This window comes from Dunckerocampus dactyliophorus, chromosome 16 (assembly GCF_027744805.1).
Source record: "Dunckerocampus dactyliophorus isolate RoL2022-P2 chromosome 16, RoL_Ddac_1.1, whole genome shotgun sequence".
NCBI lineage: Eukaryota > Metazoa > Chordata > Actinopteri > Syngnathiformes > Syngnathidae > Dunckerocampus > Dunckerocampus dactyliophorus.
In genome coordinates this window covers 24,922,590-24,948,200 of record NC_072834.1, presented here as the reverse complement: position 1 = coordinate 24,948,200, position 25,611 = coordinate 24,922,590, and the positions used below count along the sequence as shown (strand labels likewise).

The 25,611-nt window shown below is 43.4% G+C and overlaps 1 protein-coding gene across 12 annotated transcripts in view; it reads right to left on the bottom strand.

Annotated features, from left to right (window-relative positions):
• The window catches only part of msi2b (musashi RNA-binding protein 2b), a 410,423-nt gene that overhangs the window by 112,142 nt on the left and 272,670 nt on the right, over positions 1 to 25,611 (bottom strand). For all 12 annotated transcript variants that reach the window (XM_054754385.1, XM_054754384.1, XM_054754391.1 and 9 more), the window contains one exon: positions 6,612 to 6,694. In XM_054754385.1, the coding sequence (XP_054610360.1) occupies positions 6,612 to 6,694 (83 nt within the window). The remainder of the gene's footprint in view (positions 1 to 6,611; positions 6,695 to 25,611) is intronic.

Sequence of the window (25,611 nt, the reverse complement as noted above, 5' to 3'; positions counted from 1 at the left end):
GATGCAGCATCTGAGCATAGACGGGTCATGTGTGGATGGGGCTGGTCCCTGGTGAACAAGGTTCTTCTACACTGGTCCCGTCCGTCAGACGGCCAGTCAGTCTGTCAAGTTGTGGAAAAGGCCAGAAGGTGGGGAGAGGCCTGCTAAAAGTATTCCCCTCAGTCAAACTCAATGCACACAGCCACTCAAATACAACAGAACCTGAAGTCCTACAAGGTGGAGTCCATCCATCCATCTTCTCCAACAGTGTGGACTTAAAGTCACATTTGGTTGAAAAAAGTTGCACAAAAACTGCAGGATCAGCAGACTTCCACTTTTTCAGCATTAAAACATTAAAATTGAGGACGTCAAAGGCTGCATGGTTTTCTTATGTTTTAAAATATTGTGTATAGCTGCAAAAAATAACCAATTAATTGATAATGAATCCATTATCTAATTAATCGACAATTTTGGTATTCAATTAATCATTTTTTATTTGAAAATGTACTCTCTGATCTTTTTTTTGTCCTGTCCAGCCATTGGCGCAGATGGTATTGTTGATACAGATGCCCTTACTGGGGGCATATGGCATTATTGATCTAGATGCCCTTACTGGGGGTAGATGGAATTGTTGATCCAGATGCCCTTACTGGGGGCAGATGGCATTGTTGTTCTAAATGCCCTTACTGGAGGTAGATGGAATTGTTGATAAAGATTCCCTTACTGGGGGTAGATGGTATTGTTGAATCAGATGCCCTTACTGGGGGCAGATGGTATTGTTGCTCTAGATGCCCTTACTGGGGGCGGATGGTATTATTGATAAAGATGCCCTTACTGGGGGCAGATGGTATTGTTGATAAAGATGCCCTTAGTGGGGGCAAATGGTATTGTTGACCCAGACGCCCTTACTGGGGACAGATGGTATTGTTGATCTAGATGGCCTTACTGGGGGAAGATGGTATTGTTGATCCAGAAACCCTTACTGGGGGCAGATGGTATTGTTGATCCAGATGCCCTTAGTGGGGGCAGATGGTATTGTTGATAAAGATGCCCTTGTTGGGGACAGATGGTATTATTGATAAAGATGCCCTTACTGGGGTCAGATGGTATTTTTGATCCAGATGCCCTTACTGGGGTCAGATTGTATTATTGATAAAGATGCCCTTACTGGGGGCACATGGTATTGTTGATAAAGATGCCCTTACTGGGGGCAAATGGTATTGTTGATCCAGATGCCCTGACTGGTGGTGATGGTATTGTTGATCCAGATGCCCTTGCTGGGGGCAGATGGTATTATTGATAAAGATGCCCTTACTGGAGGCAAATGGTATTGTTGATCCAGATGCCCTTACTGGGGGTATATGGTATTTTTGATCTAGATGCCCTTACTGGGGGCAGATGGCATTGTTGAGAAAGATGCCCTTACTGGGGGCAGATGGTATTGTTGATCCAGATGCCCTTAATGGGGGCATATGGTATTATTGATAAAGATGCCCTTACTGGAGGCAGATGGTATTATTGATAAAGATGCCCTTACTGGGGGCAGATGGTATTGTTGATCCAGATGCCCTTACTGGGGGAAAATGGTATTGTTGATCCAGATGCCCTTACTGGGGGCAGATGGTATTGTTGATCCAGATGCCCTTATTGGGGGCAAATGGAATTGTTGATCCAGATGCCCTTACTGGGGGAGATGGTATAGTTGATACAGATGCCCTTACTGGGGACAGATGGTATTGTTCATCCAGATGACCTTACTGGGGGCAGATGGTTTTGTTGATCCAGATGCCCTTACTGGGGGCAAATGGTATTGTTGATCCAGATGCCCTGACTGGGGGCAGATGGTATTGTTGATCCAGATGCCCTTACTGGGGGCAGATGGTATTGTTGATCCAGATGCCCTTACTGAGGGAGATGGTATAGTTGATACAGATGCCCTTACTGGGGACAGATGGTATTGTTCATCCAGATGCCCTTACTGGGAGAAGATGGTATTGTTGATACATATGCCCTTACTGGGGGAAGATGGTATTGTTGATCCAGATGCCCTTAATGGGTGCAGATGGTGTTATTGATAAAGATGCCATTACTGGAGGAAGATGGTATTATTGATAAAGATGCCCTTACTGGAGGCAGATGGTATTGTTGATCCAGATGCCCTTACTGGGGGCGGATGGTATTGTTGATCCAGATGCCCTTATTGGGGGCAAATGGTATTGTTGATCCAGATGCCCTTACTGGGGGCAAATGGTATTGTTGATCCAGATGCCCTGATTGGGGGTAGATGGTATTGTTGATCCAGATGCCCTTACTGGGGCAGATGGTATTGTTGATCCAGATACCCTTACTGGGGGCAAATGGTATTGTTGATCCAGATGCCTTTACTGGGGGCAAATGGTATTGTTCATCCAGATGACCTTACTTGGGGAAGATAGTATTGTTGATACATATGCCCTTACTGGGGGCAGATGGTATTTTTGATCCAGATGCCCTTAATGGGGGCAGATGGTATTATTGATAAAGATGCCCTTATTGGAGGCAGATGGTATTATTGATAAAGATGCCCATACTGGAGGCAGATGGTATTGTTGATCCAGATGCCCTTACTGGGGGCAAATGGTATTGTTGATCCAGATGCCCTTACTGGGGACAGATGGTATTGTTGATCCAGATGCCCTTATTGGGGGCAGATGGTATTGTTGATCCAGATGCCCTTACTGGGGGAAAATGGTATTGTTGATCCAGATGCCCTGACTGGGGGCAGATGGTATTGTTGATCCAGATGCCCTTACTGGGGGCAGATGGTATTGTTGATCCAGATGCCCTTACCGGGGCAAATGATATTGTTGATCCAGATGCCCTTACTGGGGGCAAATGGTATTGTTGATCCAGATTCCCTGATTGGGGGTAGATGGTATTGTTGATCCAGATGCCCTTACTGGGGCAGATGGTATTGTTGATCCAGATGCCCTTACTGGGGGAAGATGGTTTTGTTGATCCAGATGCCCTTACTGGGGGCAGATGGTATTGTTGATAAAGATGCCCTTGCTGGGGGCAGATGGTATTATTGATAAAGATGCCCTTACTGGGGGCATATGGTATTTTTGATCTAGATACCCTTACTGGGGGAAGATGGTATTGTTGATCCAGATGCCCTTACTGGGGGAAGATGGTATTGTGGTTACAGATGCCCTTCCTGGGGGCAGATGGTATTGTTGATCCAGATGCCCTTACTTGGGGCAGATGGTATTATTGATCCAGATGCCCTTACTGGGGGAAGATGGTATTGTTGATCCAGATGCCCTTACTGGGGGCAGATGGTATTATTGATCCAGATGCCCTTACTGGGGCAAGATGGTAGTGTTGATAAAGATGCTCTTACTGGGGGCAGATGGTATTATTGATAAAGAAGCCCTGACTGGGGGCAGATGGTATTATTGATAAAGATGCTCTTACTGGGGCAGATGGCATTGTTGATCCAGATGCCCTTACTGGGGGAAGATGGTATTGTTGATAAAGATGCCCTTGCTGTGGGACGATGGTATTGTTGATCCAGATGCCCTTACTGAGGGCTGATGGTATTTTTGATCTAGATGCCCTTACTGGGGGAAGATGGTATTGTTGATAAAGATGCCCTTACTGGGGGCAGATGGTATTTTTGATCCAGATGCCCTTACTGGTGGCAGATGGTATTGTTGATAAAGATGCCATTACTGGGGGCAAATGGTATTGTTGATCCAGATGCCCTTGCTGGGGGCATATGGTATTTTTGATCTTGATGCCCTTACTGGGGGCAGATGGCATTGTTGCTAAAGATGCCCTTACTGGGATCAGATGGTATTATTGATAAAGATGCCCTTACTGGGGGAAGATGGTATTGTTGATCCAGATGCCCTTACTGGGGGCAGATGGTATTGTTGATCCAGATGCCCTTACTGGGGAAAGATGGTATTGTGGATGCAGATGCCGTTACTGGGGGCAGATGGTATTGTTGATCCAGATGCCCTTACTGGGGAAAGATGGTATTGTGGATGCAGATGCCGTTACTGGGGGCAGATGGTATTGTTGATCCAGATGCCCTTACTGGGGGCAGATGGTATTGTTGATAAAGATGCCCTTACTTGGGGAAGATGGTATTTTTGATCTAGATGCCCTTACTGGGGGCAGATGGCATTGTTGATAAAGATGCCCTTACTGGGGGCAGATGGTATTATTGATGAAGATGGCCTTCCTGGGGAAAGATGGTATTGTTGATCCAGATGCCCTTACTGGGGGCAGATGGTATTGTTGATCCAGATGCCCTTACTGGGGGAAGATGGTATTGTGGATACAGATGCCCTTACTGGGGGCAGATGGTATTATTGATAAAGATGCCCTTACTGGGGGCCGATGGTATTGTTGATCCAGATGCCCTTACTGGGGGCAGATGGTATTGTTCATCCAGAAGCCCTTACTGTGGAACGATGGTATTGTTGATCCAGATGCCCTTACTGGGGGCAGATGGTATTGTTGATAAAGATGCCCTTACTGGGGGCAGATGGTATTGTTGATCCAGATGCCCTTACTGGGGGCAGATGGTATTATTGTTAAAGATTCCCTTACCGGGTGCAGATGGTATTATTGATAAAGATGCCCTTACTGGGGGCAGATGGTATTGTTGATCAGATTATTGATAAAGATGCACTTACTGGGGACAAATGGTATTGTTGATCCAGATGCCCTTGCTGGGGGCATATGGTATTTTTGATTTTGATGCCCTTACTGGGGGCAGATGGCATTGTTGATAAAGATGCCCTTACTGGGATCAGATGGTATTATTGATAAAGATGCCCTTACTGGGGGAAGATGGTATTGTTGATCCAGATGCCCTTACTGGGGGCAAATGGTATTGTTGATCCAGATGCCCTTACTGGGGGGCAAATGGTATTGTTGATCCAGATGCCCTTACTGGGGGCAGATGGTGTTGTTGATAAAGATGCCCTTGCTGGGGGCAGATGGTATTATTGATAAAGATGCCCTTACTGGGGGCAGATGGTATTGTTCATCCAGATGCCCTTACTGGGGGCAGATGGCATTGTTGATAAAGATGCCCTTACTGCGATCAGATGATATTATTGATAAAGATGCCCTTACTGGGGGAAGATGGTATTGTTGATCCAGATGCCCTTACTGGGGGGCAAATGGTATTGTTGATCCAGATGCCCTTACTGGGGGCAGATGGTATTGTTGATAAAGATGACCTTACTGGGGGCAAATGGTATTGTTGATCCAGATGCCCTTACTGGGGGCAGATGGTATTGTTGATAAAGATGCCCTTACTGGGGGCAGATGGTATTGTTCATCCAGATGCCCTTAATGTGGAAAGATGGTATTGTTGATAAAGATGCCCTTAATGGGGCCAGATGGTATTGTTGATAAAGATGCCCTTATTGGGGGCAGATGGTATTGTTGATCCAGATGCCCTTAGATGCTAAACAGATTTTCTCTGCCAGGGAAAAGTGTAAGATACTCGTTTCCTGTTCTATAGATTTGAGTTGACTTCATTTGATGTTTATTGTGATGCAAATTAGGAGTGGCCAGACCGGAGCAGGAGGGGATAGATAAGAAGAGTAAAGAGGACAGTGGGGTGAGTGCTGGGACAAGAGGGGGGACAACAACAATGACAAAGTTGTAGGAGTTGTGTGCCTAACAAAGTAATAAACTTAAAAAGAGTTAAGTTCCCAATCAAAGCAACCATGTGTTGGTGCCTGAGTCTCTGTGACGAATGGATGGTGGTTGTTTGAGAGTCGGGACACTCTAGACAGATTCTGGCCAGGGAATCCTTTCATCATTATATATTACATGTGTGGTTTATTTGTTCATAGAACACACACAAAACAATGAACAACTTGCATCTCCTTCCTCCATCCTTTCAAGCATTGCGCAGTGGGATGCTGAGATGTTCAAGCGCACTGCGTATTTGTGTCATGAATGAAATGAAATATGGCTGCAAAAAAAGTTGACTTTTGTTGAAAAATGTGGGAAACACTATTGAATTGCTTTTTTAAATGATTGCGCTCCTCTTCGTAGTTCCACTGTGTTAGTGTATCCCTGTGGACAAAAACTCCCTCTCACTACCCATAAGAAGCGTGGGTGCTAAGTTAAACACTACTATGGAATGACCAAGCGGGTGGAAATAAAACAGCATCACAGGAACCTCAGCAAGGCGTTAATCCCCAACTAATGAACTCAGCCTCTTCGAGCACCATCACTCCTCGGGTATCGTCACCTGTGTGTGTGTGCATATGCGTGTGCATGTGCATGCGTGTGTGTGTGTGTGTTGGGAATAGGAAGAGGGACGGGTTGCAGTCTCCTGTCCCTCCTGTCCCTCCTGTCCCCCAGCCTGACAGCCACAACTCAGTCACACAATTTCACGCTCTGTGGCGGGTACACACCACCACTTTCCCATCCCTGACACCCACACCCCCACAGGTGGTGTGCACGTGCACGTGGGTCACTCTCTCTCTAGCTCTCTCTTTCTCTCTCTCACACACCCACACGCACACACACACCAGCACCTCTGCTATTAAAGAAAACATGAAATATTAATCCCTCAATGCCCACCTGCAATTGAAAAAAAAGAGTGGACTTACCATTTTATTATTGATTTCATGAAAATGAATGTCACAGACTTTCTCTACGATGTCTTCACTCTCAAAAGTTATGAAACCAAATCCTGTGCAGAGAGAAGCAGATGGGAGGGAGGGGGGAAAAAGGAGGAGAAAATGTGAGTAAGTTTCAATGGAGGGCACAACAAGCTGTATTATTATTATTACTATTATTACTATTATTACTATTACTATTATTATTATTATTATTATTATTATTATTATTATTATTATTATTATTATTATTACAACAAAAGGGATGCAGGGTTATGGTTCGAAAGGAAGATGTTGTTCCCTTGAAATCTGTTAAGGGTGCTCTAAGACCCCTCCCAAAAAGAGAAGACATGGAAATTTCATTACATTTATTTTGCCTTTTGTCCTGTTCCCCTTTTATTAAATTCTGTGTGTATAAGCAGCCATGGTTCTCATGTTACTGCAGGCTTCAGTCTTTAAAGTCTGAATGTTATGAGAAGCAAACAAGACAAAGAATACAATTGCAGTTATAAGAAAATGGGGTAGGATAAAAGCTCTAATATGGAAATAATAAAGTCAAAATATTACAAGATGAAAGACACAATACATTATTACAAAAAAGTATAAGAAGAAAAAATGTAAAAAAAAACAATACAAAACCAAAAAAAGAGCAATAAAGTGTAACATAAGGAGAAAAAGTAAAGTCTGTATTAAAATAAAATAATATTCATTTAAAAAATAACACAAAGCTGAGATGCAGCTTGTTTTTCCTTGAAAAATCCACATGGGTTGGTTTAGCAAATGCAGTCCTTGGCTTTTTTAGCACGTGACCCCCTTGGTGGAGAAGGTTTGTGCAACCCATTCTAATACTTTTGCAAAAGGGAAACGTGTAGTAGATAAAGTAGCAAGAGAAAGCGACAGGAGATGAGTTTAGATGAAGTCAAAGCTTTGGGTGAACACCAGCAAATGACCAGCAACACTTGGAATCTACTCAGCAGGAAGATCACGCCTGAAAACTCACCGGACGCTTCATCAGCAAGAAACACAACTTCAACATTTCAACCGTTTTCCAGAAAGCAACAGTGATGCAGTATTACATATTATCTCTTATAGGACTTTAACATGTTGCTGTGTTTTTCACTTAATGTGGCATATTGGTTTTATGGACTTACAACAGGTGCAATAATTCCCAACATGGACTACCATTGTGGTCCTAACTCACGGCAAACTAAAGCCTCTGAACCCCTCTGATGTCACTTCCTGTCCGCCCCCCCAGACACCCCATAGACACATTTACAGCAACACACACAAACGCAATAACATAAACACAATAAAAATGCCTTAACAACCATTACATTACACCAGTGAGATACCACAGCAAGTACTATACACAACAGGAAGTTAAAAAACAACAAAACCTAACACCTGTGAATCTATATTATGTCTTATTTATGTCATATTTTCTCTTAGTATGTCTACTATATTGGGTAATAGGAGTGTAAAGGTGACTATAGGGGTGTTATTTTATGTCTAGAGGGCTCTAATCATGTTAATATTATGTCATATGTATGTCTTATATTCTCTTATTATGTCTACTATATTGCCTGGCTCTTACCTTTCCCTTTAGCCTTAGCCTGATTGCTAGCTCTTAGCCTGGCAAAGCCAAAGGAGAAAGCGGCTGACTTGAGACTTTCTGGAGGTAGATAAGGTTAGTTTCATATGCAAGGACATTGGTCCTGCTTGGTTGCTTATTTCATGTCTAGAGGGCTCTAATAATGTACAAAAGCATATTTAGAAGGTGGTAAACAGGTTTTATATGTCTTATTTTCTCTTTTTATGTCTACTATATTGGGTAATGGGAGTGTAAATGTGACTATAGGGGTGTTATTTCATGTCTAGAGGGCTCTAATCATGTTCAAAAGCGTATTTAGAAGGTGGCAAACAGGTTTTATATGTCTTATTTTCTCTTATTATGTCTACTATATTGGCTCTAATCATGTTAGAAAGTGTATTTAGAAGGTGCTAAAGAGGATTTCTATGCTCTAACTATGAAAATATTCTATTCATGCATCAGGACTCCTACTTGGTGGAAGCAATGAAGTGGCGTATGCGGGGGTTCGCGTGTTGTTAGCTACATGTCATGCTGTGTCCAATACAGTAAGTATTGTTGTCAAATGTACTTGTTGACTGGATGGATGCAAGTGCACAAATCCACATAGTTCTAACCTACTGCAGTGGACAAACCTCAAGGTGAAACCTGTGTTAGTACTACAGACTGCAAGTAGTATATAAAGTAAGTAGTGATAAACATGCTTTGGTGTACGGTCCACTGCATGCATGTCATATCTTGGCTTGATGAAGACAATCATCTCCCTGTTGTTGCTGAAACACATCAGACGATTCTGACGTGGAAACATCTCATCTAATGAGATCTTATGAGACCCGGCGTCAGTTTGCAGCCAGGCATCTAAACGCCGTGTAGACGTGCCAGGTGAAGGGGGCGGGGTAAGGATGAGGAACAAGAGGAAGATTCTTCTCCTGCTCACCCCCCCCCCTTCATGCCAGCACACCGAGCACTTCTGACAAGCAACAAATCAAGCGCCAGGAGTAATTTGTCACACAGGGTCGTGGGAGGAGGGAACGGAGTCTGGGGAATGCGAGGGGGGGGGGGGTACATGGAGGCGGGGTAGGGAAACAGAAAAAGGTGGAAATAAAAGCGGAGGGGGGAGGGAGAGAGACAGAAGTGACAAGGGAAGAGGTTAGCGCACACGGCCCCCGTCGCCACACTCCTCCCTGCCGCTCTTTCATCAGCTGACAGGACTTTTCCACTTATTTCCGCTTGGGTCAGGTCAGAACTACATCCACACCGATACCACCAGCCCAGCCCTTCTACACATGACTGCATCTGTTTAACAGAACAATGAGACACACTGTCCTGCGTCCTCGTCCGTCCCCTCACCACTCCCTGAAGTCCTGGACCTGCCATTGCACAGCCATCCCATTTTCCATACTCTCTAGACAATAACAGGCCACAAAATAGCAGCAATTGTGTTCATGTGTTGAAGCATCCACACGTGGCGCAGGACCGCCTCCACCGGACCATTAAAGAGCGGCAGCGCTGACAGACACGAGGAGAGAGGTGTCATCACGCTCGCAGTCAACAAGCCAAATGGAAAGGCATGCTTGTCTGATAATAATAGGTGTGGCAGAGGCTTGGACTGCACTTGCTCACACTTATTAGCTGCTTGGCCTCGTTGCCTCGCTCTACCGACTGGCAGGGAGGCCACTTTCACAGCCTCTTACCACCTTCATCACACGCCACGTCCCTACCGCCACCCTTTCAAATGAAGCACGTTGGTATCATCCAAAGAAGCTCAGCAATGCACAATCTTGCTATTAAGTCATATTAACTCATAACTCCAATGTTTAACTCACCCACAGGATACAGTATTTAACTCCCACGGGATACAGTATTTAACTCCTACAGGATACAGTATTTACCTCCTACAGGAAACAGTATTTAACTCCCACAGGATACAGTATTTACCTCCTACAGGAAACAGTATTTAACTCCCACAGGATACAGTATTTAACTCCCACAGGATACAGTATTTAACTCCTACAGGATACAGTATTTAACTCCTACAGAAAACAGTATTTAACTCCCACAGGATACAGTATTTAACTCCCACAGGATACCGTATTTAACTCCTACAAGATACAGTATTTAACTCCCACAGGATACAGTATTTAACTCCCACAGGATACCGTATTTAACTCCTACAGGATACAGTATTTAACTCCCACAGGATACAGTATTTAACTCCTACAGGATACAGTATTTAACTCCCACAGGATACAGTATATAACTCCTACAGGACACAATAGCAGCAGCTCTCTCCCAATGATTCTGATCCAAAACACGAGACAGCCATCTCCTTGCTGACATCAGAGCCTTGTAGAGACATGCTGGTCGGACCCTACTTCCTCCATGCGGACCACCCGAGGTTGCACAGCCCTCATCAGAAAACAGGATTGTTGTAAAAATATCACTTACAAGAAAAGAACATAAAAAATGGAAATATCAGCAGTAATTTTACAAGAATAAAGTCAAGATATGAAGAGAAAACATTTGATTTGTAATCCAACGATACATTTGACAAGAATATTGTAACATTATGTCATCTTACCAGCATATCACTGAAGTACTGAAGAAAGGCATCTTTAAAAAGGCATAATATGAGAAATGGTTCATGGTTCTTGGTTTTAATTCATCTTGAACATGCATATGAGTCAAGCAGTAGCACATCAGTAGCAAATAAATACAACTATGAACAAAGCAGTCAGTCTTTGGAAAATGAGGTTGCAGAAAAACAAGTCAAACTAGTATGGCAGAGTCAGAATATGACATTCATGAAGACTATTGGAGAAGAACGTTAAAATAGTTCAAAAATGTAAAAAGACAGCAAAAATGTTGTTTGTACGAATAATAATCTAAAAATACGCTTCTGAAAAAAATCTGTTTTCTTTGCTAAAAGCAAAAGCAGTTGTCAGGTGCACATTGGCCAGCTGCAGCCCTGCCATGTGCCAACCATCACGCAAGCACGTAAAGCTCATCCTAGCATAACCTTTGCACACGCGCGTGAGCGTGCACGTTTGATCCTAACAGATTCTACTATTGTTCATTCAAAGAAGCTGAGAGAAAGACAATCAGTTGGAATAAATAAAGAGCAGATGTAAATAAAATGGAGGAAACTGAGATTCACGTATTCGTGTTGATGCTGTGATGGAGATTTCACGTCTTATCAGAGCTTTCAATTCTATCTTTCTACTTCCCAGGCATGGAGGCAGCTGGACAAACGCTTGCAAATGCACTATCGATTTATTTCTGCCACAAAACAGAAGAAAAAGTAGAGAAGATATCACGCTTAACTTGATATCATTTCTTTTTAAAAGTCAGCCCTCTCTCGCACACTCATTGCTGGCAACCTGCACTTCCAACGATTCCTCCTCTGCCTCCCCAGCAATAATTATGCATGATCAAGCCCTCACCTGTCCTGTCAGGCGGACGACACAAAGCTGTTGCTACGTGCGCCCCGGCCTCCATGGTCCCGTCTTTTTGTACTTCAGGGAAGCAGACACCCACGGCACAGTGTGACGCCTTTGATCAACATTTCTCTGTGCAATTACTAGACTTCCACAGCCCCCAGAATTAATCTCCTTTCTTTACAGCCTCTGCCAGGAACTCTCCAAGACTACGGGAGAAATATAGCAGGAGAAACACCTGAGGAATTAAGAGAAACAGCAACATTTGCTCAAGAAAATCCAGCATTTCTTCGGTGTCTGGGACAAACTGTGCTTGAATAAAACATGAGTAGTATGAATATGTACAGTAGATACTCCGGGCCGCCTACTGGTGACCACGCTATTTCCTAAGAACATGCAACATATTGCTTTATTTCTTCTTTGATTCTGTTTTCCATTTCTTATTGTTCTTGTTTTGCCGAGGTTGTTTACATTCATTTTGGGCTTTAAGTGATGAAGTTCATTATGACATTTTAGCAGAGCTGCTGGAAATGTGGATTTTTCTTAGAAATCATCAATCTATCGATGACTCTATGTATCTATGTCTATATCTATGTATCTAGTTCAGATAAAGTTGTCATTTACCTTGGAAGGCTTGATCTAGATCAGGGGTCACCAATGTGGTGCCCGCGGGCACCAGGTAGCCCCGGCGACCACATAAGGTGTCCGCAAGCCTGCTTTTCATTCAGGTTTTCAGTTAATAATGAAAGAACAGTAGAAAGAAATGCATTGTGAAATACAACATGTGAGTCGTGGACACCAGCATTTTGTTCATGTTCTGGTAAAACAAGCATATTCGCTGTGTTTGGGTTTAAAATAAGATCTGAAAATAAATGTTACAAAAATGAGTAGCTCTTGGCCATTTTCATTTTGTAAAAGTAGCTCTCACAAGGAAAAACGTTAGTCTGTGATGTGCTAGAGCCCCGCCCACAAGCGCCGAGGGTCTGAGGTGGAATAGTAGCCCTCCAGCTTCTGTCTGTACTGTCTTTTGGCCTCTCGTATGGACCTCCTCAGGTCATATCTGGCCTTTTTGTAGTCATCAGCGGTGCCCATGACAAATGCAGTTGAACGAGCACGTAGCTTAGCCCTTACATCACAGTTCCTCCACTGTTTTTGGTTAGGGTATTTTCTGTAATACTTGCTGGTGGTAACAGTCTCTATGCATGTGCTAATGTAGCCAGTAACAGCAGAAGCATATTCATCCAAATCAACAGTACAATCTTCCCTCGCCGCTGCAGTTTTAAACACATCCCAGTTTGTGCAGCCAAAGCAGTCCTGAAGTACTTGATCAGTTTCTTCATTCCACACTTTAACTGCTGTACTTACAGGGGGAGCTTGTTTAAGAAGTTGTCTGTATGTTGGATAAAGGAATATAGAGATGTGGTCAGCCTTTCCAAAGTGGGGTCTTGGAACAGCCTTCAAAGCACCTTTCATGTTGCTGTAGACTTGGTCCAGGATGTTATTTTCCCTTGTGGGAAAGCTCACATGCTGGTAATATTTGGGGAGGACAGTCCTGAGGTTACAGTGGTTGAAATCGCCAGATATAATGAATACAGCGTCTGTACGTCTGTGCACCACCGTTTGTTTATGTAAACACAGACGCCGCCACCTCTGTGTTTACCAGACGCTAAAGTCCGATCTCCCCGGTAAGCAGCAAATGTTTCCAACTGGATCGCCGAATCCGGTATATCCTCCGTCAGCCAGGTTTCTGTGAAGATGAGGACACAGCATTCCCTGATCTCACGTTGAGCTGTAATTCTTGCTCTTAGTTCGTCCATCTTGTTTTCAAGAGAGCAGACGTTGGCTAGCAGCAGGCTTGGTAGCGGTGGCCTAGTCGCTCTAGCTTTTAGCCTAGCATGCAGGCTGGCCCGCTTGCCTCGTTTACGCCTCGGATGCTTTGCTCGCCGGGTATTCAGCTCACCAGGCCCGCAGGCTGCTGCGTTCTCCCGGCGCAGAAGAAAGGCAAAGTCTGAGAGGCTAAATGAAAGTTCATGGTGAACCCTGCCGATGTTCAAAAGTGTCTCTCTGTTGTAATGTACTGCGTGAGTGTGTTGAATGTCCAAAATGAACAATAAAATAGAGAAAAATAGAAAAACACGGGAGAGTGTCACAGAGACGTCTGCCATGGAGGGCGCCATCTTTGAACTTGTTTGAATGTTGTTGCAAATGCAGACTGTGCTCGCCAGTACTAGAATACTACGGTATGTACTGTATAGTACTGTATACTGGATAGTACTGTATACTGTACAGTCATTCAATAACATTTCCTTGACGGCACAGGGAGCAGACAGAGATCCAAATACCCCCAAGCAAATAACAGCAATTGCTCTCATGCTTTTCAGTTTGCAGAGAAAAGATGTTGAATTCATTTTTCAAGTGGACAATAAAGTCAGCAATCATCAGATAAAGAGGAAGTATAAATATGTGCTTTCTCTGGGGTGTTATTGTGCAGTACGTCTTTGCAAGCTGCAATAAGGCGACCTCGCTTAGCGGGTTTGCTTGTTTCCTCGCTTTGCGTACCTTTTTCTCTTAGCACAAAATATGGCACACGTCTTGTCTTGTTATTGATACACTGTGGGAGTCTGTATTTGGAATATATTTGATCACAAAACGTCCTTGTTAGCATCCTAACATGTGGAAACAGGAAATGGAAGTCAGCTCCGTTACCGTCTATGATGTCATCAGCAGTGGAATCTGTAGTTCGTAGTTAACTAATGATACACGATACATGCCACATGTCTAAACAACATCTTTTTATACTTTAACAATGATAGTTTTCCATGCGTAAAAGCATAGAAATGATGGATGAAAAGGATAAAGGAACATTTAATGCCACTTTTACCTTCATTGAAGGGGGTCACCCTTCCACATATCATTCATACTCACTGTGTTTAAAAAAGAGCTAAGAAAGCGTCACACAGCAACGTAATAAGTACATAACAACAGACAAGACACTAACAACAAATAATGCTGAATAACCAACAACTACACATGTGAGCCCTAAACGTGCAGCTTAGCAGCCGTTTACAACAACAGCACAGCAAAGCATGCTAGGAAACAGGAAGTGCTGCTGTCAAAACTATATACAGCACGTAGACACCACATCGAGCTCTGAGGCTTACGTCAACGTCGCCACCATATTGGATGTGGCAAGGCTGCGCTGTAAATGAATACAAATAAAAGTACTTACTTTGAAGTTAGTGCCTTTCGTTTATACATTCACACACACACACTAATATAAATACAGTAGTACCTTGCATAACGTAAACCTCCTTTTACGTAAATTCCACTGAACGTAAAGAATTTATGTAATTTTTTTGCATCGTATTACATAAGGAATTCCATATAACGTAAAGCGTCAAGTCCGTGCAAGCAACAGAGAGACTAAAAGAGTACACTTGGTGACGCCTTCTGACGCTTCACGCTCTCAGTAGCTGATTATTGGGGCACCGCCTACGCTCTCATCTCATTGGCTGATTATCGGGGCACCGCCTATGCTCTTATCTCATTGGCTGACTTATCCAGCGCATCCAAGTTTGTATGTGAGCTCCCTTCCTCATCGTAGTCGCCCTTACTAGTTTGCATGCATTGAAATCTCTTCTTAATTTCATTACTCTTCTTTGTGTTAAAATGACCATAGTCATGGGCCCTAAACCAAGTGGAAGGGATAAGAAAAAAGGGAATAGTTGTCGATCGAAAGGAAACAGGAAGTTATGCACAAATTCTGACGCTTCATGCTCTCACTGGCTGATTATCGGGGCACCGCCGACGCTCTCATCTCATTTGCTGATTATCGGGGCACCGCCTACGCTCTCATCTCATTGGCTGATGATCAATTCCTTCATCCTCCAGGAACTACCTGCATACACTAGCCACATGAGGTCGGGCATTGTCGTGGACCAGGAGGAACCCAGGTCCCACTGTACCAGCGTAGGTTCTGACAATGGGTCCAAGGATTTCATCCCGGAACCTAATAGCAGTCAGGGTGCCGTTATCTAACCTGTAGAGGTCCGTGCGTCCTTCCAGGGATATGCCTCCCCAGACCATCACTGACCCACCACCAAACCGGTCATGCTGAATGATGTTGCAGGCAGCATAACGTTCTCCACGGCATTTCCAGACCCTTTCACGTCTGTCGCATGTGCTCAGGTTGAACTTGCTCTCATCAGTGAAGAGCACAGGGCACCAGTGGTGTAATTGCCAATTCTGGTGGTCTATGGCCAATCCAGCTCTACGGTGCTGGGCAGTGAGCACAGGGCCCACTACAGGACGTCGGGCCCTCAGGCCACCCTCATGGAGCCTGTTTCTGATTGTTTGATCAGAAACATTCACACCAGTGGCCTGCTGGAGGTCATTTTGTAGGGCTCTGGCAGTGCTCATCCTGTTCCTCCTTGCACAAAGGAGCAGATACTGATCCTGCTGAGGGTTGAAGGACCTTCTACGGCCCTGTCCAGCTCTCCTGGAGTAACTACCTGTCTCCTGGAATCTCCTCCATGCGTCCAGGTACCGCAGTGATGCCCTGGTCCAGATCTGGGAGGAGATCCCCCAGGACACCATCCGTAGTCTCATTAGGAGCATGCCCCGACGTTGTCAGGAATGCGTACAAGCATGCGTACCTTTACACTCTTATGGGAGTGTAAAGGTGACTACAGGGGTGTTATTTCATGTCTGGATGACTCTAATAATGTTAAAAAGAGTATTTAGAAGGTGGTAAACAGGTTTTCTATGCTCTAACTACCAAAATATTCCATTTCTAAAGATGGAATCCTACTTTGCGGAATCCATATGTATATCTATCTCGATATACTGTATACTGTATACTAACCGCGATGAAGGAGGGATTAGTGTGTTTCCTTGTTTTGTCTCTTTTCTGGGTGAAATGCTAGGCTGGAGAATGGAGAATGACAATGGAATTGTCAATAACAGCCCTGTAAGAGAGCAAATCTATGAAAACCAGAAGAAAGAGTGTTGGTGTGGGTGTGCAAATGTAATTGCTTCCTTTGAATGTGACCAATATTAATCTCATTTGGGACGGCACGGTGTCAACGCTCTATTTGACGAGACATAAAGGTGATGATTATGTGGAGGTGGTCTGCATGAAAGCATCGGGTGAGGAAAGAATTGGTGCACAAAAGCAAAAGCAGTCAGCAACATTACAAGAGAAAACATTTGATTAGAAAAGAATTGTAACTGAAAACAAACGCGTACTAATACTTTCCCCTGTTACCTTTTCAAATGATACATGATTCCTACAAAGTGAAAATACAAATAAAGTGGTGCTGAAAAATGAAAGAAACTACAAGTCTTAACTTGCAGGACTCGTCCACAGGGTCCGGCTGTTGGTAATGGAGCCATGTGCTGTGTATCGGGTCCAGTATGTGTGCTGTGCTTGCTCTTCTTGCACGGTGCCTTGGCTCAGCACGCATGCTGAGGAAACTAGTTTGTCTGCGCTTCTAAGTAGGTCAGCTTTCAGAGTTGGCCATCAATTTCAACTGTCCTACTTTAAAAGACACACACACACACAATCATTTGTATTACATTTAAAGAGTGGCTTTATTTCTACTCTTGCTCAAGACATTTCTATGAGCATTCAGTGGTTTCACTGCTGTGACCACAACACACGTGCAACCTGCTAATGCACGCTCAAAGCTAATGTGCATCCAAATAGCAACGTGGTGGGTGCACCTGGGAAATGAGGTGTCTCTCCACCCACCACTACTGTATATGCTTTCAAAACATTCCCTCCTCATTAAGGCCACACCATATATGTCTGAGTTTATTTGGGTCTGCTGCATGATAAGAGGACTGCTAGCACCAAAGCCAATGCACATAATTACCCATGGAGAGGTGAGCCTGTAGCCCTTTACTCCTCGGCACCCAGACAGCAACTGGCCATAAAAGGGCTAAGGGGAAGATGGGGGCAGATTCACTTTGAATAAACATGAGCGTTAGAAGCTTGGCTTTTTTCAGCCACACTGAAGCAAACTCTGAGAGGAACAAACATTTGGAGGAAGGACGTTCATGTCCTTTACACAAACACGGGCAGCCAGAGCTCTCCTGAGGATCTTCCCGGGTCACACCACAGACCAGGGGTCGGCAACCTTTGGCACCAAAAGAGCCATTTTGCCTTCCTTCCTGTAAAGTCCAGTAAAGCCGCAAAACATGACACAGCTTATAAACTCTGAAAAGTTTTCATCTTTTCCAAATGTTACCTGTTCCAACAGCAAAAGTGCAGCGTGCACGTGTGGGCTTACTTCGAAATCATTTCGCCACTCGACTATGAAGGCTTTTTTCAGTTGTTCCCGTATTTGACTAAAATGAAAAGAAAATGTTGCAAACTTGGGCTGCACGGGGGCCTAGTGGTTAGCATGTTGGCCACACAGTCAGGAGATGTGGAAGACCTGGGTTGGACTCGCCATTGGGCATCTCTGTGTGGAGTTTGCATGTTCTCCCCCTGTGTGTGGGGGTTTTCTGGGTACTCCAGTTTCCTCCCACATTCCAAAAACATGCATGTTAGTTTCATTGGAGACTCTAAATGGTCTATAGGTATGAATGTGAGTGTTTGTCTATATGTGCCCTGCCATTGGCTGGACACCAGTCCAGGCTGGACACCAGTCCAGGGTGTACCCCGCCTCTTGCCCAAAGTCAGCTGGGATAGGCTCCAGCATACCCCTGCTAGTGCAGGATTAAGTGGCATAGAAAATAAATGAATGAATGTTGCCAAGTTTAACCCATCAGAGTTGACATTCATTTCTCTTGGAGATGAATAAAGTATCTATAATTAATAAAGTACACAGTAAATGATTGCTGTAAATTTAATTGGGGTAATAATTACAAAAGCAATCTTCACTCACTCACTGTACTGCAAAAAAGATGGTGAGGATAATTCACAATGCCAAGTATAGGCAACATACAGACCTTTATTTTTAATATCACATATTAGTGAGGATCATTCACAATGCCAAGTATAGACAACATACAAACCCTTTATTTTTAAAATCACACATCTTAAAATTTGAAGATTTAGTATATTTTCAAACCGCTAGAATAATGTATAAAGTTAATAATAACTCGTTACCCAAAAACCTAATACAGTATTTCTCAATCAGAGAGGAGAAATATGATCTTAGAGGAAAATTAAACTTAAAACATTTATACTCGAGAGCAACGCTGAAAAGCCACAGCATTTCCGTGTGTGGAATTAAACTATGGAAGGGATTGAGTAAAGAACTCAAACAAAGTACAGAGATGAGCAAATTCCAAAAAACAATACAATCAGTTGATGTTTACTAAATACAAGGCAGAAGAGTCTTGATCATCACAATGATGTTCTGTCAGGTTATATATATATATATATATATATATATATATATATATATATATTTTTTTTTTTTTTTTTCTTTCTTTGTCTTCTTACTTTTATTTATGATGTATTATTATTCTGATTATCATAGAAAACATGACAGGAAGTGAATAACATGTACTGTACTAGATGTAGAATAGATGGGGGGTAGGATTAAATAAGCTTTGCTTCTTCCTACTCCTTTTGGACATGTGGAACTGTGAAAGAATGATTCATGAGATGTATTCCATTGGAACCTTCATGTTCAAATAAACTAAACCAAACCAAACCAAATTTAGTACCATTTTCCAACAGCAATATTCATGTAATACAGTTTTATACTGTAGTTTGCAGTGCATTGTGGGCAGTAGCACACAGGTCTTAAACAGTATGTTACTGTGGTAAATGACAGCAAGCTACAATATTTGTTACATTTGAAAGTTCTCCTGCCAGAGCATTGCAGACGTGTCCTGCTTCTTCACCATACGTTGTTTACCACCCGCCAATAAAAGGCAAAAAGAAGAAGACATCTTCAGGACTTCTTCTGCATCCGTCGGATTGTGCAGCTACAAATAACACGGTAAGTAAAAAATTGAGCAGTTGCTCAGCAAGTTGTCTAGCTGAGTGTTTTATCTTTATTTATTTCTTCATTTTTGCATTTGACTTTGACATGGTTAAGTTGTGTGAACTGCTGTTCTTCATACTAGCAGTCACGCTAGGACGGACAGCCAAGCAAGACTATGACGAGCACGTCCTTAGCTACAAAGTATTTACACGCAGCAGGGTGGTTAAGGGATTATTAGGAGTAAACTACAGTCAAATGACTAACAGAGATGATGTGGTGAGTTTTACTTGACTTTCGGTTGCCTTTGAATGAACTTCGCTAAACACTGCAGTTAAGGCAACTAAGCTAAGATTAATCCTTGTTCGGTAAAACAACTTTGACTTGACGTTTTTGCAATGATTAGACTGTGGACATTGGAGCAAAACATAACATCTTTCACTGATGGGAGAGTTGTGCAGCAGTGCTTCTACTGCAGAGGTCTTACTCAAACGTAAACAAATTGTGGGACAGCATCAGGCAAATCCCAATGTCGCAATAACCAAGGATATGTCAAACTTGAAGAGGATGTACTGTTGCGGCTTTTCTGTTAAAGAGACACAATTATGATTAAATTATTATTTTTAAGCGCAAACGGTGCATTGTTATTGAACTTTAAAATGTTCATTCATTGTTTGTACAGTCAAACCTTTGATTGTTTTTGTGAAATTTGGTCCTGTTTTCTTTTCAATGTCATTTAGGTGCCAAGATAATTGTGTTGTATTGAAACAACAGGGTGGTGTGCAGGGTTTCATTACATTTCATATTCATAGAAGCTCGTCTGTTTGATGCAAAATGAGGTTTGGACCTTTGCTGTGAAAAAAAATGCATAAAGGAACCTTACTCAATTTGAATTGCAGACTATTCTGATTTCAGGTGCTTTTTTTGTTTCAATCCAGAGAGAGGATCAAAGGCCACCAGAGGAAAGGGTGTCTGTCGCCAAGAAGGCGGGTGGGTATGATGGTCCGGAAGACGTCTACTGCAGTTAATGCATGTGTCTCCACACTACTGAAGAACCTGATCCACTTTCAATGGGACTTCATATCGGTCAATGGACTAATGTTGATGTACAAATGGGGAAAGCTTCAAAGAAGTTGCAGGAGATCGTGGAAAAGCAAGAAGATAGGAAAGCAATGCAGCACTGAGAGTCACTCTAAAAAAAGCCTGAAGAAAGAATCATTGAGCAACTGAATACCACCATAGATGACATGGATCAGAACACGCAAACCAATGATGTGGTCATGACGGGGCTTTGGATCAAACCAAGGTCCTATGCCGGGGCAGTGGCCAATAATGACGAAGCAGATGAAATGGATGTCGCCTCAACACAGCAACACCTTGTCACCTTTTTGCAATCTAAGGAGGTGGACGTAGACATCCAAACCATTGACACCTGCATGCCACTGTATGGCAGGAACAGTACTACACTCGTCATCATCCTCAAGTTCACTAACAAGAAAGTCAAGGTTGCTCTGCTGAAACAAGGAAAGAAGCTGAAAGGAACAAACATCTACATGAATGACCACCTGACAAAGAGGAATGCTGAAATGGCTAAGGAAGCACGTGATCTGAGGAAGCAAGGAAGGATCCAAGGAACATGGAGTGCAAACTGCAAAGTCTTCATCAAAGCAAATGGAGGTCCAGAGGCCAGAGTTCTTGCTGTCAAAGACATCAAGGACCTAGAAGAATACTGAGGTCTCCCAACATGGAAAAGGAAAGCAGCTTTAATATGCCACAACAAGATCTACAATTGGACACTTTTTGTTTCTCACATCACATATGACTGCTGTTATACGGAGGATCAATACAACAATCTTAATATCAGCAATAAGTTGTCCATTATCCACATAAACAGCAGAAGCAAGTATGCAGCCACATCCAGCCAAACCACACTTCCTGATGAGCTGAATGAGTTCTATGCCCACTTTGACACCCAAACTCCTGATGAGCAGAGAGGGTGGCTGGACTTGGGGAGCACACAGGACTCACCTCTCATGGTGACATCAGCAGATGTGCGCAGGGTTCTGAACAAAACAAACCCACGAAAAGCAGCAGGCCCAGACAACATCTCAGGACGTGCACTTTGGGTTTGCTCATCAGAGCTAGCTGATGTGCTGGCTGACATATTTAACCTGTCGCTTGCACAAGCATCTGTACCGACCTGCTTTAAGTCCACCACCATAGTGCCCGTACCCAAGAAGAGCAACGTGACCTGCTTGAATGACTATCGCCCTATAGCACTCACTCCTATTGTTATGAAGTGCTTTGAAAGAATAGTCATGACCCACATCAAAAAGAGCATCCCGGCCGCTGTGGACCCTCTACAGTTTGCATATCGCCAGAACCGGTCCACGGATGATGCAGTCAACACTGCCATCCACACAGCCCTTTCTCACCTACAGGGCCAGGACACATATGTCAGAATGCTATTTATAGACTATAGCTCTGCTTTTAATACAGTCAGCCCCCACAAACTCACAGATAAGCTCCTCACACTTGGCCTGTCACCCCCCCTCTGTAACTGGGTGTTTAACTTTCTAACAGGCAGGCCCCAGTCAGTCAGAGTCCACAATTGCAATGTAGCCAGTAACAGCAGAAGCATATTCATCCAAATCAACAATACAATCTTCCCTCCCCGCTGCAGTTTTAAACACATCCCAGTTTGTGCAGCCAAAGCAGTCCTGAAGTACTTGATCAGTTTCTTCATTCCACACTTTAACTGCTGTACTTACAGGGGGAGCTTGTTTAAGAAGTTGTCTGTATGTTGGATAAAGGAATATAGAGATGTGGTCAGCCTTTCCAAAGTGGGGTCTTGGAACAGCCTTCAAAGCACCTTTCATGTTGCAGTAGACTTGGTCCAGGATGTTATTTTCCCTTGTGGGAAAGCTCACATGCTGGTAATATTTGGGGAGGACAGTCCTGAGGTTACAGTGGTTGAAATCGCCAGATATAATGAATACAGCGTCTGGGTGTTTGGTCTCATGTTTATCAATGATGTCATGCAGGAGGCCTAGTGCGTTAGCAGTGTTAGCTCGTGGTGGGATGTAAACAGCAGTTAAATACACAGCGCTAAACTCACGAGGCAAATAAAAAGGTCTGCATTTCACCATCAGCAGCTCAATGTCCTGCGAGCAGTGCTTTTCCATCGTCTGTACGTCTGTGCACCACCGTTTGTTTACGTAAACACAGACGCCGCCACCTCTGTGTTTACCAGACGCTAAAGTCCGATCTCCCCGGTAAGCAGCAAATGTTTCCAACTGGATCGCCGAGTCCGGTATATCCTGCGTCAGCCAGGTTTCTGTGAAGGTGAGGACACAGCATTCCCTGATCTCACGTTGAGCTGTAATCCTTGCTCTTAGTTCGTCCATCTTGTTTTCAAGAGAGCGGACGTTGGCTAGCAGCAGGCTTGGTAGCGGTGGTCTAGTCGCTCTAGCTTTTAGCCTAGCATGCAGGCCGGCCCGCTTGCCTCTTTTACGCCTCGGATGCTTTGCTCGCCGGGTATTCAGCTCACCAGGCCCGCAGGCTTCTGCGTTCTCCCGGCACAGAAGAAAGGCAAAGTCTGAGAGGCTAAATCTATATATATCTGGAAAAGAAATATTGTTGGCTAAATGGCCAACCCAGCAGGACACGTGGATGACCACACCAAACCTAAAGGTAGTGGTTCACACTACGTTCACACCATCAAGTATTGGTGAAAAGAGATAAAATGCTTTGGACCACAAGGGGATGCTTCATTTCAAAATGTCAACCTCCTTTGTGCCAAGAAATAATCCAGGCTTAATAGATGTCTCCATCTCTAGCACGTACACTAACAACCAATGGAGGGGAAGGGTGGGGGGTGGCATGGGGTCAGGGGATTTTCCAAAAGCCTTTTGTGGCCATCCTGATGAATTTCTTTTGAGATGTGAAGCAATGAAGGACTTGGATTCAATGAAACACATATGCACCTTTTGTGTGGGCTGGCCATTTGATATACAGTAGATACCCGTTTCATTCCACTTAATGAGCATTCCTTGCATCCCATGAAAGTGCAAAGAATAGCACAGCCCTGGAGAAGGAAGACGTTTGCATATGAGAAGACTTTTCAGGCTGCATGGGGAAGCGTGATGAGCTCCAGTGAGAGAAATGCAACAACAAGGTTTTACAGTAAAGTCAATAGCCAGATTACGTTTTTTATAATAAAGCAAACACACGGAGTTCATCTGAGCTGAAGGACAACGATAACACCATTTGGAGTCCATTTGTTTTTAGCAGAATCAGCTGAGACCGAGCTACGAGATGAAACTACCGCTTGCATGTACAGATAGGGTGGAAGAAAAAGCACGCGCATTTCACGCACGCTTCCATCGTGACATCATGGCCCCATCAAACATCAGTGTGATGATGTCACCATGATACCACTGACCCGCAATCAATGCCGGCTCCTCCGCCGCTTCCTTCAACAACCTGTTCATCAAAACACACTAAGATCAGAGCCGCTTGAAGAATAGCGCATTGTTCAACTGCAACATCCAGGCATTGTTTCATTGTTCACTCTTTATTCACCCTTTATCTTCTATTCCGGGTATATTTTCAAATGGTTAGTGGAAGCCAAAATGGAAATTCCATGGTGGGAATTGCTACATTATTGAGATGTAGTGATAATAAAATGAATCTTTTTCTTGATTGATGATGTGATCCTGGAGATTGGGCAAAAAAAAGGACACTAGAACTTTATTGAGGGACGTTGGGTTGGCAAAGTAAATACAAACAGAACAGTGCTAAATGGTGTGCGGTCACAGAAAGTCATGCTGCTCTTTAATACAGTTGAAAAGCAAGCATTTCAAGAAATGCTGCAAACCTTTGAAAGCCAGTACACTGCAAAAACTCAATTTCAAGAAATAAAAAAAGTCCCATTTTAAGCAAACATTTTTTATTTTCTTCCTATAAAGAAAAATATCTTGTCTAGCAATTTTCATTTGAGAAAAATAATCTTATATTAAGAAAGTATGGCTAGCCAATATTTTTTTTGCCAGAAATTCATTTTTCTAATAAGACGCTGAAAACCTCATTTGATTATTCTTCAACAACAGATTAGGAATATTAGGTCTTAAATTAAGACTAAAACTGTTTTTTAAACTTTCTAAATTTAAGAATGGACTCACACACATTTCATTCATCACCTTCATCAGTAGGTCAATGTGCTAACAGTGTCAAAGCACTTTGAGTGCCTTGGAAGTGCAAAAGCGCTATACAGGTGAAAGACCTTTCACCATTTATTGCCAAGGGCAGGAAATTAGGAAACGCAATAACAGTCTTTACCTTTCATGTCACGCGCGTTATCTAGCGTGGGAGGAGCCTTGGATGCCTTCTGTTGTGTTTCTTTTCCTTCTGTTTTTGAACTCCTCTGTCAGGTTTTTAGTCGGCAGGGTTGGAGAAAGTGTCACATCGTCAACACAGCGCCGCTTCTTCATAACTTCAAAATATCCTTTCATCAGTGCTTTTGGGGAGCTATTATAAGAGATGAGAAAGCTCCTTGGATGACCGTAACCATCTTGCTGACTAAAGAGCATCTCCTTGATGAAAAGATTCCTCTACTTCATTTGTGTTTGTTTTAATGGTCAAAGAACACTCGAGGAAATCATCTCTGGTGATGGAACCACAAAAGCTTAAGTTAGGAACTGATCACCATATGCTGTGCTATGCTGCATACATACAGTCAGTAATATGATCACATCACACATCAAATGTACTTTAATATGCACTAAAGTCCTCAGCCTACCCCTCGCACACGTGAAGTCTCACTTTGGCTCCACTTAGGGACCTGAAAGGACTTTGTTTCTCTGTTTAGTTTCTCTCTGAAGTTTCCTTTTTCAAGGCGGCTCCTTTGCAGAAGGGGAGCTCATTTCAATCTCAAAGCTGACATCTGTGGAAGCAATGTGAGCTCTAAATGAGGAGATTTAATCCTGCGCAACAGGGCTAGAGCACAGGAAGCGCTCCAGCGA